This window comes from Crocuta crocuta, unplaced genomic scaffold (genome assembly GCF_008692635.1).
Source record: "Crocuta crocuta isolate KB4526 unplaced genomic scaffold, BGI_CrCroc_1.0 scaffold133, whole genome shotgun sequence".
In the NCBI taxonomy this organism is placed as follows: domain Eukaryota; kingdom Metazoa; phylum Chordata; class Mammalia; order Carnivora; family Hyaenidae; genus Crocuta; species Crocuta crocuta.
The window spans coordinates 3,700,680-3,716,288 of record NW_027529438.1 but is presented as its reverse complement, the minus strand read 5'-3'; the positions used below and the strand labels follow the sequence as shown (position 1 = coordinate 3,716,288).

Here is a 15,609-nt window from a genome sequence, read left to right as displayed (position 1 = left end):
CGCGGCGGGGGGACGGGCGGAGCCGGGCCGGCCCCGCCGCGCAGATGCTGGAGGTGCGGCCGGGGCTGTACCTGGGTGGAGCCGCGGCCGTGGCGGAGCCGGACCAGCTGAGGGAGGCGGGCATCACGGCCGTGCTGACGGTGGACTCGGAGGAGCCCGACTTCAAGTCGGGCGCTGGGCTGGAGGGTCTGCGGAGCCTCTTTGTGCAGGCGTTGGACAAGCCCGAAACGGACCTGCTCAGCCATCTGGACCGGTGTGTGGCCTTCATCGGGCAGGCGCGCGACGAAGGCCGCGCGGTGTTGGTGCACTGGTGAGTGGCCCGCCCGGGGGGGGGGGGGGGAGCAGCCCCGCTGCGCTTCCCGCCTGCCGCCGCCGCCCCCCCCCCACCGAGGATCCTGGGCGGGGGCGAAGGGGCTCTGAGACCCCAGAACCTCCTCTTCCTCCCTCCCTTGGCTGGCGGGTGTCCGGGAGAGAGGAGGGGGCGGGGGGCTGGCCCCTGAAGGCGTGCTCGTTCTCTTTCGTTCCCGTTGTGATGATTCATACCGGTTTACGCTGGTTCATTCTGCAGCCCCCTTCCCACCCCGAGTCGTTTGTAGCGGGCGGTGGGGGGTGGGGAGGGGGGACTGATCAATGGCAAAGTCCCATCACTAAGAGCCCTTCGGGAGAAGCCAGGCATCTACCCAGATGATTGTAATGCAGACTATGATGCGAGTCATTTACTAAAAGAGGTGAATAAAGTTAAAGTTGTTCAGCCTCCAGAGGAAAAGTAGATTATTTTCAGTGTTTTTGTTGGGGGCAGAGGGTGGTTGATGAAGGGGAGAAATGGGGAGAGCAAACTTGGTTAGGGCTTACGGGATCCCTAAGCCATGCCTCGGGAAAGATGGAGTTAGGTTGTAGCAGTGCCAAAAAGAAAGTCTTGATAGGTGTTTGGGAATTCTTAGCAGGCCTTTTTAGTTGGACTGGAGTGTAAGTAATAACAGGAGCTTCAGTCTGTTGAGCCAGCACTTTTACTGTGTGCCAGCTCTTGCTCTCAGTATTTACGTAAAGAATATAAGGTAACAGTAAAAACGGAGGGAAGCCTGGGATCGGGTTTCCAGGCCCCTTTAATGCCAAGGGCAAGGAGCCTGGATTTTTTTTTTTTTCCAGAGCCATTATAATTTTTTAAAAAATTAGTGTAATTATTTTTAAAAGGTAATACATTCACATAGTTCAGATTTCAAAAACAATAAGGAAATAAATAGAGGTGCCTGGGTGGCTCAGTCGTTCAGCGTCTGACTTTGGCTTAGGTCATGATCTCATGGTTTGTGGGTTTCTAGCCCCGCCAGCATCAGGCTCTGTGCTGACAGCTCAGAGCCTGGAGCCTGATTTGGATTCTGTGTCTCCCTCTCTCTGCCCTTCCCCTGCTCACGCTCTGTGTCTCAAAAATAAATAAAAGTTAAATTTTTTTTTAAAAAAGGAAATAAATAATTCTTTTGTATGATTGTAGTATTTCAGAGACAAAGGGTTTACCTTGGGTAGAAGAAGCCAACCTGAAGTGGACCTGAACTTTACTACTGATAGGGAGCTGGGCGTTTTTGTTTTTTTTGTTTTTTAAATGCTGCAATTTGCTATTTTATTTTAAAGGTCTCTTTTTCAGTCATGCAGGAGTCAGTCGAAGTGTGGCTATAATTACTGCTTTTATGATGAAGACTGACCAGCTTACCTTTGAAAAAGCCTATGAAGAGCTCCAGATCCTCAAACCAGAGGCTAAGTGAGTTCTTTGTTACAGTAATAATTCTGCTTTTGCAATGTGATTTTACTGATGCAGTGAAAACTTTACCTTATATTTGTTTGCTCTTACAGGATGAATGAGGGATTCGAGTGGCAACTGAAATTATACCAGGCAATGGGCTATGAAGTAGATACTTCCAGTGCAGTTTATAAGCAATATCGTTTACAAAAGGTTACAGAAAAGTATCCAGGTAAGTACTAAATACAAGTACTTATTGGGCCCTTTTTAGATGCTCTTTCCTCTGACACTAAAGGCTTCAGGTGCATTATCTCACTTTTCCAGTAATCTCTTCAGACAGGTACTATTATTTCCTTTTGAAACTGTGATTTAGCAAGAAATAACTTGTTCAAAGTCACATGGTTTGTAAGTGGTGGGCTGGGATTTGAAAGAGTTCAAATCTGGGCAGTCTGTCCCAGAATCCAAGGGCTTCACTGGGCTCTCCTACCTCACCCTGACTTCTCAACACTGGAGAAGTTTTTTTTTTCTTTTTTAATTTCTAAGGTCAGCACTTCTTGCCTTAATTTGACATTAACTTCAACAAATAGATACATTTTAATTATGTCATGTAGAATTACAGAATTTACCTCAAGAACTCTTTGCTGTTGACCCGACCACCATTTCACAAGGATTGAAAGATGAGGTTCTCTACAAATGTAGAAAGTGCAGGTAAAATATTTTTCTATTCTCTGGAGATTTTATCATGTCTCAGTAGCTGAAAAGTACTGAAAGTTTCATTTTCTTAAAATTGGTAGGGAGAATTTGTTTAATTCAGCAACCTAGAAGTTTCAAAATCAGGGGTCACTGGGTGGTTCACTTGGTTAAGCGCCCAACTCTTGATTTCAGGTCAGGTCATGATTCCAGGGTTGTGGGATGGAGCCCAGGCTGAGTATGGAGCCTGCTTGCAATTCTCTCCCACTCTTCCTTTCCCTGGTGTGTGTGTATGCGTGCACACATGCACACACATGTGCAAGTGGGGGGAGGGACAGAAGAGACGGGAGAAAGAAAATTCCAAGCAGGCTCCCCATTCAGCCTGGAACCCAACCAGAGGCTGGATTGCACAGCTGTGAGATCATGACCTGAGCCGAAATCAAGAGTCAGATGCTTAACCAACTAAGTGACCCAGGCACCACCCTCAAATCTGGTTTTAAGAAGACAATAAGTTCTTGGGGTATCTGAGTGGCTCAGTTGGTTGAGCGTCTGACTTCGGTGCAGGTCATGATCTCCTGGTTCGTGGGTTCGACCCCGTGTCGGGCTCTGTGCTGACAACTAGCTCAGAGCCTGGAGCCTGCTTCAGGTTCTGTGTCTCCCTCTCTCTCTGACCCTCCTCTTCTCATGCTGCCTCTCTCTCTCTCTCAGAAATTAAAAAAAAAAAAGATGGTAAGTTCGTAAAAGTGAAAAGAAATCAAGTTATTTGTAGAGGTTATTGAAAATTAGAGTAGCATAATCAATTTTATTTTAATTTTTGCTGTCTAAGAAATACTGCGTATTTCATCGATTCTTTCATCCTTTTGAAAGCCATTAATGCTTTTGTTTGTTTGCGGGTTGCAGGCGATCTTTATTTCGAAGTTCTAGCATTTTGGATCATAATGAAGGAAATGCTCCTATACCCTTTCCTCACAAGAGAGTGACGCCATCTTTGATGCTCACCACAGGGAATCAGGCTCAGTGTACGTCATACTTCATTGAACCTGTACAGTGGATGGAATCTGCGTTGTTGGGCGTGATGGATGGACAGGTAGGAACACATTTTATTTTCTGCAGTTTCATTGTATTGTCTATACTTTGTTCTTTCTTGGACTTTGAATCATCATAATTACTTTATAATGATTATATCTTTCTAGGGGCGCCTGGGTGGCTCAGTCGGTTAAGTGTCTGACTTTAGCTCAGTTCATGGGTTTGATCCCCACACCAGGCTCCATGCTGACAGCTCAGGGCCTGAAGCCTGCTTCAGATTCTGTGTCTCCCTCTCTCTGCCACTCTCCTGTTCACATACTTTCTCAAAAATAAACCTTAAAAAAAAAAAAAGGTGATATCTTTCTAGTGTAGGTAAGAATCTATCAAATATATTTATTAAATAAAACCCAGCTGATCGAAAATAGTGAACCACGTCTAGTTGAGAGCTGTTGGTCTAAGTTAACGCCTTTTAAGGCTATTTATATTTTTTCAAGGTGAAGACTAACATCAGCCAATTAGAATATGTTTTAACAAAATGCAAACCTAATAACAAGTAAGGCCAAATCAAGGATTTAAAAATTAAAAATTTTCCTTCCCTCACTTTTTTTTCCTGTTGGCTCTATAACGTCTCTCTTTTTATCCTGATCTTTCAGTTTGTATGTTTGCTAAAAGATTTGTTTTCATTTCCTATTAATTCTTAAGAATGTAGCTCATGAAAAATATGACAGCCACATTCCTTGTTTAGGCTTACTTAATATTAATCTAAAGATAGTCTTTTTTTTTAAGTTTATTCATTCATTTTTGAGAGAAAGAGAGAGACTGTGTGTGTGCATGAGTGGGGGAGGGGCAGAGAGAGAGAGGGAGACCCAGAATCCGAATCAGGCTCTGGGCTCTGTGCTGTCAGCACAGAACCTGACGTAGGGCTTGAACCCACAAGCTGAGATCAGACCTGAGCAACAACAACCAATTACTTAACCAACTGAGCCACCCAGGCGCCCCTAAAGATATTCTTAATCTTTTTTTTTTTTTTATTTTTAAATGTTTTATTTCTGAGAGAGAGAGAGAGAGGCAGCGTGAGCAGGGGAGGGTCAGAGAGAGAGAGAGGGAGACACAGAATCTGAAACAGGCTCCAGGCTCTGAGCTAGCTATCAGCATAGAGCCCGACTCGGCACTCAAACTCACAAACTGTGAGATCATGACCTGAGCTGAAGTTGGACGCTCAACTGACTGAGCCACCCAGGCGCCCCAATTCACTGGTTTTTAACATGTTCACAGAATTTTTGCAACATCATCATTTTCGTCATTCCCAAAATAAACTCTGTGCCCGTTAGCAGTCACTTCCCGTTCCTGGTGGTATCACTTGCAGCACTAGAGGTTTTAATTGTAAGGTCCACTCTCTCTGCTTTTCTTCTTTTGTGGCTTGTGCTTTTTGCTTGCTGCTCTTATTTTACCTGGACTACATGCAAGTCAAAGGCAATTCTGTGGGAGATTCTAGATCATATTGTGCACACCGCTCTGTATACTTATTTGAATCTTCCTGTAGACCTAAACGTGGGGTCCCTCGCTTGTGGGGTGTGTACATCTTAAATACTGCTGATGTTCTAGGTTGACATCAAAATGCTCACACAAATCTGCTTCTTGCTGGCACTGAACACCTGTACCCATTTCCCCATACCCCCGAAAAACTGGATATTATAAGACTGGTAAAGTTTGCCAATCTGTGAGATGAAAAATAGATATTTTTTAAATTAAAAAAAATTTTTTTAATGTTTTTATTTGTGTGAGAGAGAGAGAGACAGCGTGAGCAGGGGAGGGTCAGAGAGAGAGGGAGACACAGACTCACTGCTGTCAGCACAGAGCCCGACACGGGGCTTGAACCTACAAATCGTGAGATCATGATCTGAGCCGAAGTCGGATGCTTAACTGACTGAGCCACCCAGGCACTCTGTGAGATGAAAAATAATCTGAAAATGTTATAATTTTAATTTCCATGACTACTACTGGGAACCGACATTGTTATATACTTATCAGCTGTTTATGACTCCTTTTTCAATAAATTTCCTTTACACCCATTTCTCTATGGATTTGGCCTTTTTCCTGTTGATTAGGAGCTCTTTGTATAGTCTAGGTGTTAATGATTCCTGTAATATATTACAGATATTTTCTCCAGTCTGTTGCTTATCTCAACCTTGTGGGATATTTTGTCATATTAAAATTTAAGATACTTCTGTAATCAAATCTGGCTTGAGTTTTATGTCCAGAGCTTATATCATTTAAAATTAAAAATAGAAGTCCCTACCTCATGTCATGTGCAAAATAAAGAGTCAAACTTAAAAAATCATGCTTTAAATACATCAGAATAAAATATAATAGACTTTGTTCAGCTTCTTTTTGACTTAATCTATTTTACGGGAGACTCAGTTTTTATTATTGTACTTTTTAAATTTTTTTTTAAAATTTATTTTTGAGAGAGAGACAGAGAGGGGCAAAGAGAGAGGGTGACAGAGAATCTGAAGCAGGCTCTGTGCTGACAGCAGTGAGCCCGATGAGGGGCTCAAACTCACAAACTGCAAGATCATGACCTGAACCGAAATTGAGCGCTCAACCAAGTGAGCCACCCAGGCATCCCTTTATTATTGTTTTTAAAGTGTTTATTTCTTTATTTTGAGAAAGAGAGAGCATGAGCAAGGGAGAAGGACAGAGAGAGAAGGAGAGAGAGAATCCTGTGCTGACAGCTGGAGCCCGACCATGGGGCTCTATCTCATGAACCCCGGGGAGATCATGACCTCAGCCGAAATCAGGAGTCTGATGCTTCACCGACTGAGCCACCCAGGGACCCTGTTTATTCGTTTTGTTTTAAAAGAGCCAGGAATCTGAGACCCAACTTCCCTGCTGTCAGTATCAGCAGTAGAACACGAGACTCCTAACATGCTTTCCTGTTTTTTAGTGTGATGATCTTAGTTTGAAACATTAAACCACAAAGTGATTTAAAAGCCAACACATGCCACGTCCTGCAGCCTTGAGTTTCATATCTCAGCCTTTACCTCCCTCCCCTCACGCTGGGATTGCCCTGGGCCTGTGCCAAGCTCCCAGGACGCAGCATGCTTCCTGCACAGTGATCGTAGTCCACCGTCTGTTACAGTAAATTGCCGTCGCGTTGCACCTCGCTGATTAGATCACACACTCCTGGAGCCAGGGGCTCTGTCTTACCTGCTTTATGGCCGCTGTTGCCAGTGAGAATTATTTGTTTTGTAGGCAGGTGCATGAATGAAGTAACAAGGTTGCTTTACTTTATTTCAGCTTCTTTGCCCCAAATGCAATGCCAAGTTGGGTTCTTTCAACTGGTATGGTGAGCAGTGCTCCTGCGGTAGATGGGTAACACCTGCCTTTCAAGTGCATAAGAACAGAGTGGATGAGATGAAGACGCTGCCGGTTTGGGGGCCACAGGCAAGAAAAGTATGAGCTTGTGTCGCCTTTGAGAGCCTGGGAAGAAACTTGCCGACGCGTGCGTTCCTTGCTTATGGTCATTCATGGCAGGTTGTCTAGTTTTTAGACCTTCAACCTTTCGTTTAATGGGACTTGGAAACTGTGGTGCGTTAGTGTCTTTTACTATTTAAGTGGAATACTTTATATGGAAATCAAAACTTGTAATCATGTAAATTATACTTTATTTGATATTAAAATTTTGTATAACCCAGATTCTTTCTTTGTTTCATGTATTTTAAAGAGTTCTGAATTTTGGAATGTTACATGATCTTAAAGTCTTAATGGACAAAATTATGTACAAATATTAGAAATTATTGTGTTTAATAAGATTTTCTTTTATTTCTAGAAATGCAAAGCAGATTTGTTTGTACATGTTTTGGAACATACTTCTCATTCTTTTCTAAAAACTTCTCTTTTTTTTTTAATGTCTTATTTATCTTTGAGAGCGAGAGAGAGAGAGAGCAAGCAGGGGAGGGGGAGAGAAAGAGGGAGAAACAGAATCCAAAGCAGGCTCCAGGCTCTGTGCTGTCAGGACAGAGTCTGATATGGGGCTCGAACCCACGAACATCAGCTGAAATGATGACCTGATTTCAGGTGAGATCACGACCTGAGCTGAAATCAAGATTTGGACGCTTGACCAACTGAGCCAGCCAGCTGCCCGTCCTTGTTTAACTTTTGAAATGTTGGGTGTTATGAGCACTTCATGAGAATAGCTTAACATAGAACTTGAAGCCTTTGGTAACTTTTATAATATAATTTTTTCTTACAAGAAAAATTTTCTCTGTTTCTATCTAATTTTTTGTATTTTCTGTTCACTTTGCTTCGTAATATACTCTAGAAAACTTTAAAAACTATTAGGTTGAACCATATGAATTGTGCCTTTTGCAGGTAACAAGTAGTGAGAATTTTGTAAGGCTTGAGTTGATACCTATCACACACTGTAGCATCTAGCACGGGGAAAGTTGCATATATTTTATTTGGATTTGCAGTCTTCAATTCAGTAAGTATTTACTGGGCGCCTGTTGTGTGCACAGTTCTGGATGATGTACTGAACACACAAGATACAACTCGTCGTCTTGCAGTTTATGTTCCAGCCAGGAGAGAGAGACAGAATAGCCTTTTTGAAAGATAACTGGGATTTGCCAGTGGGAAATGGGTTTGGGGGAGAATTGATTTTATGTAAATTTTGAAGTTTTGTGGAACATCCACTCAGCAAACGTTTCCAGTGTAGAGTCCGTTAATGTTTTACTTTTGGGTAAATAGAAAATCCATTTGGCCTTTATTCTCCAGAACAAATAGAATCCTTTTTAATACTTAAGAATATCCATTTACAACATGTGGCTTTACGCGTTTGTAGATAATAGCAACTTCAGCTTTATTTCACAGCGCTGTTACCAGGGCAGTTAAAATAGTACTGAAGTAGCCAGAGTGGGCTCTGATCATTCTGGTTTTACCTGTCCCCAGCTGCCTGGGAGGGCTTTGGGTTTTTTTAAGTTTATTTTTTTTAAGTTTATTTATTTTGATTAAAAATTATTTTTAATTTATTTTGAGAGAGCGACCCAAGCAGGGGGTAGAGAGAGAATCCCAAGCAGGCTTGAACTCTGTGAAGCTGGAAGTCCCAAACTCGGAGATCACATCCTGAGCCGAAACCGGGAGCCAGACGCTTAACTGACTGAGCCACCCTGGCATCCCCTTGGAAGGTCTTTTGAAAGTTGTCCATTTTCTCTTTCATGAAATGGGAATAATATATTCTCCGCCTTCCTTAAAAGCATTATTTTAGGGGCGCCTGGGTGGCTCAGTCAGTTAAGCGTCCGACTTCGGCTCAGGTCATGATCTCACGGTTCGTGGGTTCGAGCCCCGCGTCGGGCTCTGTGCTGACATTTCAGAGCCTGGAGCCTGTTTCAGATTCTGTATCCCCCTCTCTCTCTGACCCTCCCCTGCTCACGCTGCCCCTCTCTCTCTCTCTCTCAGAAATTAAAAAAAAAATTATTTTAAAAGTCATTTGCCTAAGTTTTAATTCCTTGTATAAAATGGAGAGATGATAGTATTCAGTCTAGGTTTTTATGGGGATTTTTGTGATAGAATGGCAGTGCCTAGCTAGTAGCATTCAACATTGCTCCTTAAAATAGCTGCAATTTTTTGAAAATTTACCATGGGCTAATCATTTAGTGTGTATTATCTAATTTAATCCTCCTTAAAATCTTATGAGACAGATCTTGTGATTCCCATTTTATAGGTACGATTGAGGCTCAGAAAGATTAAGACACTTCATCAAAGTTACATTGCTAGAAAATAGTTGAACCCAGATTAGAATCAAGATTTGGCTTATTCGGGGCGCCTGGGTGGCTTAGTCGGTTAAGCATCCGACTTTCGCTTAGGTCATGATCTCACAGTTCGTGGGTTCGAGCCCCGCGTCGGGCTCTGTGCTGACTGCCAGCTCAGAGCCTGGAGCCTGTTTCAGTCTGTGACTCCCTCTCTCTCTGACCCTCCCCTGCTCACGCTGTCTCTCTCTCTCTCCTAGAAATAAATAAAACATTAAAAAAAATTAAAAAAAAAAAGATTTGGCTTATTCCAAAATCTGAGCTTTTTAAAAAAAATTTTTTTTTTAATATTTTTATTTATTTCTAGGAGAGAGAGAGACAGCGTGAGCAGGGGAGGGTCAGAGAGAGAGGGAGACACAGACTCTGAAATAGGCTCCAAGCTCTGAGCTGGCAGTCAGCACAGAGCCCGACGCGGGGCCCGAACCCAAGAACCGCGAGATCATGACCTAAGCGAAAGTCGGACGCTTAACCAACTAAGCCACCCAGGCGCACCTAAAAAGTTTTTTTTAAATGTTTATGTATTTTTGAGAGAAACAGAACATGAGTTGGGGAGGGGCAGAGAGAGAGGGAGACACAGAATCCGAAGCAGGCTCCAGGCTCCGAGTTGTTGGCACAGAGCCCGACGCGGGCTTGAACCCACAAGCCGCAAGATCATGACCTTAACTGAAGTTGGATGCCCAACCCACTGAGCTACCCAGGTGCCCCTGAAATCTGAGCTTTTAACCTCTGTATTCTGTTTGGATTTTCTGTTTAGGGTGATCTAGAAGATGTCATAATGAAAATATCAGAGTGTAAAATACAGCACTGATGAAATGCAGTTTTTAAGCAAGTTGTACATTCGCTGGTCAGGTACCCCATCAACATTTGCAGAATTCTGATGATGAGTGCAAATTGAGGTCCACATACTGTTTGTCTTAGTATTTGGAAGTTAGAAATCAAGCCACCAAAATGAATTATTTTCTTATCTTGACAAACATGCCTTCATCAGGAACTGGAAGCCAAGGTTTGAGTTTAGAATTCTCCGACGTTCTGGAGTTCCGTGACAAAACAGGACCGTGCAGGAGAGTTGGCCACTGCCCTACAGACTCCCCCCTTCCCCACCCCTGTGTTTGTTTATATGCCCCTGGGCATGTGCAGATGGTGGACTTCCTGCCTCACATTTCTGAGCTCTGTTTACACCCTGCCATACAGCACTGGCACAGCTCGCCCTTCGGAGTCAGAGACCTAAGCAAGCTTCCGAAGCAGGTGTGCAACTATTTGGGCATAAGAAGTGAGTCTCCGAGGCACGTACTCTGGCTGGGTGTATCGCCTTGGCACAACGGATCCTTCCCCCTGTGGGGACAGACGCTGCCAGGTGTCAGAATGGAGTCCTCAAGAGTATGGACCTGGGCAAGGGTCTCCTCTATGTCTCTTTCAATGGCAAAACTCTTTCATTTTAAAAAAAATACTGATTTCTGAGAGAGAGACAGCATGAACAGGGGAGGAACAGAGAGTGAGGGAAACACAGAATCCAAAGTCGGCTCCAGGCTCAGCTGTCAGCACAGAGCCTGACGCAGGGCTTGAACCCATGGACTGCAAGATAATGACCCGAGCCGAAGTTGGACACTCAACTGAGTCACCCAGGCGCCCCTAGACAAAACTTGAAAATTTTCTCATTTCTCTTCCAAGGGTTTGACTTGAAAACAAATAAAAAGGGTGTGATAACATTAAACATTTATCATTAAAGCATAGTTAACCATGAATGGAAGGAGTTATTACTAAAATGGAAGGAGCATATAATCAGTGTGTGTATAAAAAACCCTAAGCACAGTGAAATTCTTAATGAAAAATGAAAATAAATTTTCCTTGTATTAAGAAACTACAGGGGCTGCCTGAGTGGGTCATCTGGTTGAGCATCTGACTTCAGCTCAGGTCATGATCTCACGGTTCGTGGTTTTGAGCCCCGCGTCAGCTCTCTGCTGACAGCTCGGAGCCTGAAGCTTCCTTCAGATTCTGTGTCTCATTCTCTCTGCCCCTCCCCTACTTGTGCTCTGCCTCTCTCTGTCTCTCAAAAATAAATGTAGGGGCGCCTGGGTGGCTTAGTCAGTTAAGCGTCTGACTTTCGCTTAGGTCATGATCTCGCGGTTCGTGGGTTCGAGCCCCGCGTTGGGCTCTGTGCTGACTGCCAGCTCAGAGCCTGGAGCCTGTTTCAGTCTGTGACTCCCTCTCTCTCTGACCCTCCCCTGCTCACGCTGTCTCTCTCTCTCCTAGAAATAAATAAAAAACATTAAAAAAAAAATGTAAAAAACAGTTAAAGAAACTGCAGGAAAAATCTTATCACAAATAAAGCTTTTTAAAACTTGCACATTAGAGTTGGGAACAAGCTCAAAGATGAATAGTCGTGCATCTGCCTTCAGTGTGGTGCTAGAAGTCCTTGCCATTGTGATAAAATTAAGAGAGGAAATAGGCTTAAGACATAGGAAAAAACCAGAACTCACTGATAAATCTTGATATTTCAAAAAGTGAATAATTAGGAATTATGTGCCTCCTGGTATGATGTCTTATGAAGTATTCCTGCACAAACGAAACAGGAAATACAAACCAGCTAATCAAGTGGACATTTAACTGGCAGTTTACCAATCACCAGGAAGATACAAACAGAATCACAAAATGGGAAATTCTACAGGACAAATGACATGGGGTGACAAGAAGGAGAGGGGACTGTCCTATGAACAAAATGCAACCTAGTGACTCTGATTTGAACAAACCAACTGTGGAAAGGCTGAACCTGGAACCGGTATTAGATAATATTAGGGAATTTTGATTTTGGTGGGAATCATAACGGTATTGTAGTTACGTTTTTAAAAATGTGAAAAAAGCCTTGTGCGGATACATATTAAGTATTTATAGGTGAAATAACTCAATAGCTGAGATTTTTCTTTAAAACACCCCCGGGGAAGAAACAAAGCAAAACAAAAAGTAAGTGTTGCGGGGAGAGAGGGTAGATAAAACAAGAAAGGGAGATTGTTGAAGCTGGGGGCTAAGAACCAGTCTTCATTAGCTTGTCTTTGTGTTTGAAATTTTCCACATTAAAGGTCAGTATAAGGGGCGCCTGGGTGGCTCATTCAGTTGAGCCTCTGACTTCAGCTTAGGTCATGATCTCACGGTTTGTGGCTTCGAGCCCTGGGTCGGGCTCTGTGCTGACAGCTCAGAGCCTGGAGGCTGTTTCAGATTCTGTGTCTCCCTCTCTCTCTGACCCTCCCCTGCTCACGCTGTCTCTCTCACACAAATAAATAAAAACATTAAAAAATTTTTTTTAATTTAAAAAATAATCTATTTTTCATCTCACAGACTGGCAAACTTTACCAGTCTTATAATATCCAGTTTTTCGGGGGTATGGGGAAATGGGTACAGGTGTTCAGTGCCAGCAAGAAGCAGATTTGTGTGAGCATTTTGATGTCAACCTAGAACATCAGCAGTATTTAAGATGTACACACCCCACAAGCGAGGGACCCCACGTTTAGGTCTACAGGAAGATTCAAATAAGTATACAGAGCGGTGTGCACAATATGATCTAGAATCTCCCACAGAATTGCCTTTGACTTGCATGTAGTCCAGGTAAAATAAGAGCAGCAAGCAAAAAGCACAAGCCACAAAAGAAGAAAAGCAGAGAGAGTGGACCTTACAATTAAAACCTCTAGTGCTGCAAGTGATACCACCAGGAACGGGAAGTGACTGCTAACGGGCACAGAGTTTATTTTGGGAATGACGAAAATGATGATGTTGCAAAAATTCTGTGAACATGTTAAAAACCAGTGAATTGGGGCGCCTGGGTGGCTCAGTCAGTTGAGCGTCCAACTTCAGCTCAGGTCATGATCTCACAGTTTGTGAGTTTGAGCGCCGAGTCGGGCTCTATGCTGACAGCCAGCTCAGAGCCTGGAGCCTGTTTCAGATTCTGTGTCTCCCTCTCTCTCTCTCTCTCTGACCCTTCCCTGCTCACGCTGCCTCTCTCTCTCTCTCAGAAATAAATAAAACATTTAAAAAAGTAAAAAGTAAATAAACGTCAATTTAAGGGATGCGTGGGTGGCTCAGCTGATTAGGTGTTGGGCTTCAACTCCGGTCCTGATCTCATGAGTCAGGAGTTGGAGCCTTGTATCGGGTTCTCTGCTCTCAGCATGGAGCCAGCTTCAGATTCTGTCTCCCTCTCTCTCTGCTCCTCCCCTACTCTCTCTCTTTCTCTCTCAAAAATAAATAAACATTTGAAAAAAAATGACACTTTATAAAAGGGCACTCTCTCTCTCATACAAATAAAGAAAAACATTAAAAATTTTTTTAATTTAAAAAATATCTATTTTTCATCTCACAGATTGGCAAACTTTACCAGTCTTATAATATCCAGTTTTCTGGGGGTGGCTCAGTTGGTTAAGTGTCTGACTCTTGATCTCTGCTCAGGTCATAACCTCATGGTTTTTTTTTTTTTTTTTAACATTTTAAATTTTATTTTTGAGAGAGACAGAGACAGAGTGCGATCTGGGGGGTAGAGAGAGAGGGAAAGACAGAATCCAAAGCAGGCTGAGCTGTCAGCACAGAGCCCAACGGGGGGCTCCAATGCACGATCTGTGAGATCATGACCTGACCTGAAGTCAGCTGCTTAACCAACTGAGCTACCCAGGTAGCCCATGACCTGTGGTTCTTGAGAGTGAGGATCAAGCCCTGTGTAGGGCTAGGGCATGGAGCCAGCTTGGGATTCTCTCTCTCTCTCTCTCTCTCTCTCTCCCTCTGCCCCTCTGCGCCTGCTCACACATGCTCTCTCTCACTCAAAATAAATAAATTTTAAAAAGGTTACAATGTTAAACCAAAATTTTAAATGTTAGTATTTGCATACAAGCTTCTCTACGTAGAAAATCATAGGAATTTACAGACAAAATATTACAGTCAATTCAGTAGTTTTTGAATTTTTTAATGTGTATTATTTATTTATTTATTTATTTGAGAGAGAGACAGAGACAGAGCACAAGTAGGGGAGGGTAGAGAGAGAAACACAGAATCTGAAGCAGGCTCCAGGCTCCAAGCTGTCAGCACAGAGTCTGATGCGGGGCTTGAACTTGTGAGCTGTGAAATCATGACCCCGAGCTGATGTTGGATGCTTAACTGACTGAGCCACCCAGGAGCCCCATTTAGCAAGGTTTTTGGATACAGGATTGCTGTATAAAAATCAATAGTGTCACTATACCCCAGCAATAACCAAATAAAGGGGAAAAAGAAGAATGTGAAAAACAAAAAGTATAAAACTATGGAAGGAAAATTTAAAAAAAATCTCTGTGACTTCAGAGAGGGAACGATTTCTTAAGTAAGTTACAAATAGCATAGACCATAAACAGAAGATTGGTAAATTTGACTACATTGAAATTGAAACCTAAAAGACAAAAACTCCATTAACAAAAGACAAGTGCAACTTAAGAGAAGGTATTTGCAACATATATACCAGTTAAATGAAGAGTAGGCTAGCTAAAGATGTACATACCATTGAGAGAAAGAAAATATAATAGCAAATTTTATAAGAATAGGCAATTCACAGAAGAGGAAATAAGGTTTAATAAACGTGAAAAGAGGGGTGCCTGGGTGGCTTCGTCGGTGAAGGGTCTGACTTTCGCTTAGGTCATGATCTCGCGGTTCGTGGGTTCGAGCCCCGTGTTGGGCTCTGTGCTGACTGCCAGCTCAGAGCCTGGAGCCTCCTTCGGATTCTGTGTCTCCCTCTCTCTCTGACCCTCCCCTGCTCACGCTGTCTCTCTCTCTCCTAGAAATAAATAAAAATATTTAAAATAAAAAAAATAAACGTGAAAAGATGCATCACATCTTTAATTATCAGGGAAATGTAAATTATAGTCACACCCTTCACAGGGGCAAAAAAATGTGACAATGACCATATCTAGTGTTGGTGAGAATGTGGAGCAAAGAACTCATCACGGGTAGCAAGGGTGTAAATTAGTATAATTTGGCAGATATTAACATTTCTACTGTGACCCCGTGTGTATCTTAAAGACATTTTTGTATGTATGCAAAAAGAGACTCATATAAGGATATATGTAACAGCAAAAATTTAAAACAATCCAAATGTCCATTAGTAGAGAAATGAAAAACGAAATTGTGATAGTATATTTTTTTCAAGGAAATATCATGTAACAGTTAAAACATGTATAGATCATCAAAAAGTAATGTTGAATAAGAAAAGTGATTTGGGATGGGGCGCCTGAGTGGCTCAGTCAGTTGAGCATCCGACTTCGGCTCAGGTCACTATCTCACTGTTCATGGGTTCGAGCCCCGCCCCAAATCGAGCTCTGTGCTGACAGCTCAGAGCCTGGAGCTGCTTCGGATTCT

At 42.8% G+C, this 15,609-nt stretch overlaps 1 protein-coding gene across 1 annotated transcript; it reads left to right on the top strand.

Moving 5' to 3' along the window:
• The first annotated feature begins 6 nt into the window (after positions 1–6).
• Positions 7–7,144, top strand: DUSP12 (dual specificity phosphatase 12). Its single transcript, XM_077760061.1, has 6 exons — positions 7–310; positions 1,637–1,750; positions 1,843–1,961; positions 2,341–2,437; positions 3,320–3,506; positions 6,746–7,144. The coding sequence occupies exons 1-6, from the start codon at positions 45–47 to the stop codon at positions 6,905–6,907; spliced, it is 945 nt and encodes a 314-aa protein (XP_077616187.1). The 5' UTR covers positions 7–44; the 3' UTR covers positions 6,908–7,144.
• Positions 7,145–15,609: the final 8,465 nt, after the last annotated feature.

Bases quoted from the DNA above. Each gene is read 5' to 3' on its own strand.
- DUSP12 (XM_077760061.1), top strand. From the start codon at position 45: ATGCTGGAGGTGCGGCCGGGGCTGTACCTGGGTGGAGCCGCGGCCGTG. The intron at 1,962-2,340 runs GTAAGTACTAAA...TATGTCATGTAG, and splicing joins GGTTACAGAAAAGTATCCAG to AATTACAGAATTTACCTCAA. The intron at 2,438-3,319 runs GTAAAATATTTT...TGCGGGTTGCAG, and splicing joins TACAAATGTAGAAAGTGCAG to GCGATCTTTATTTCGAAGTT.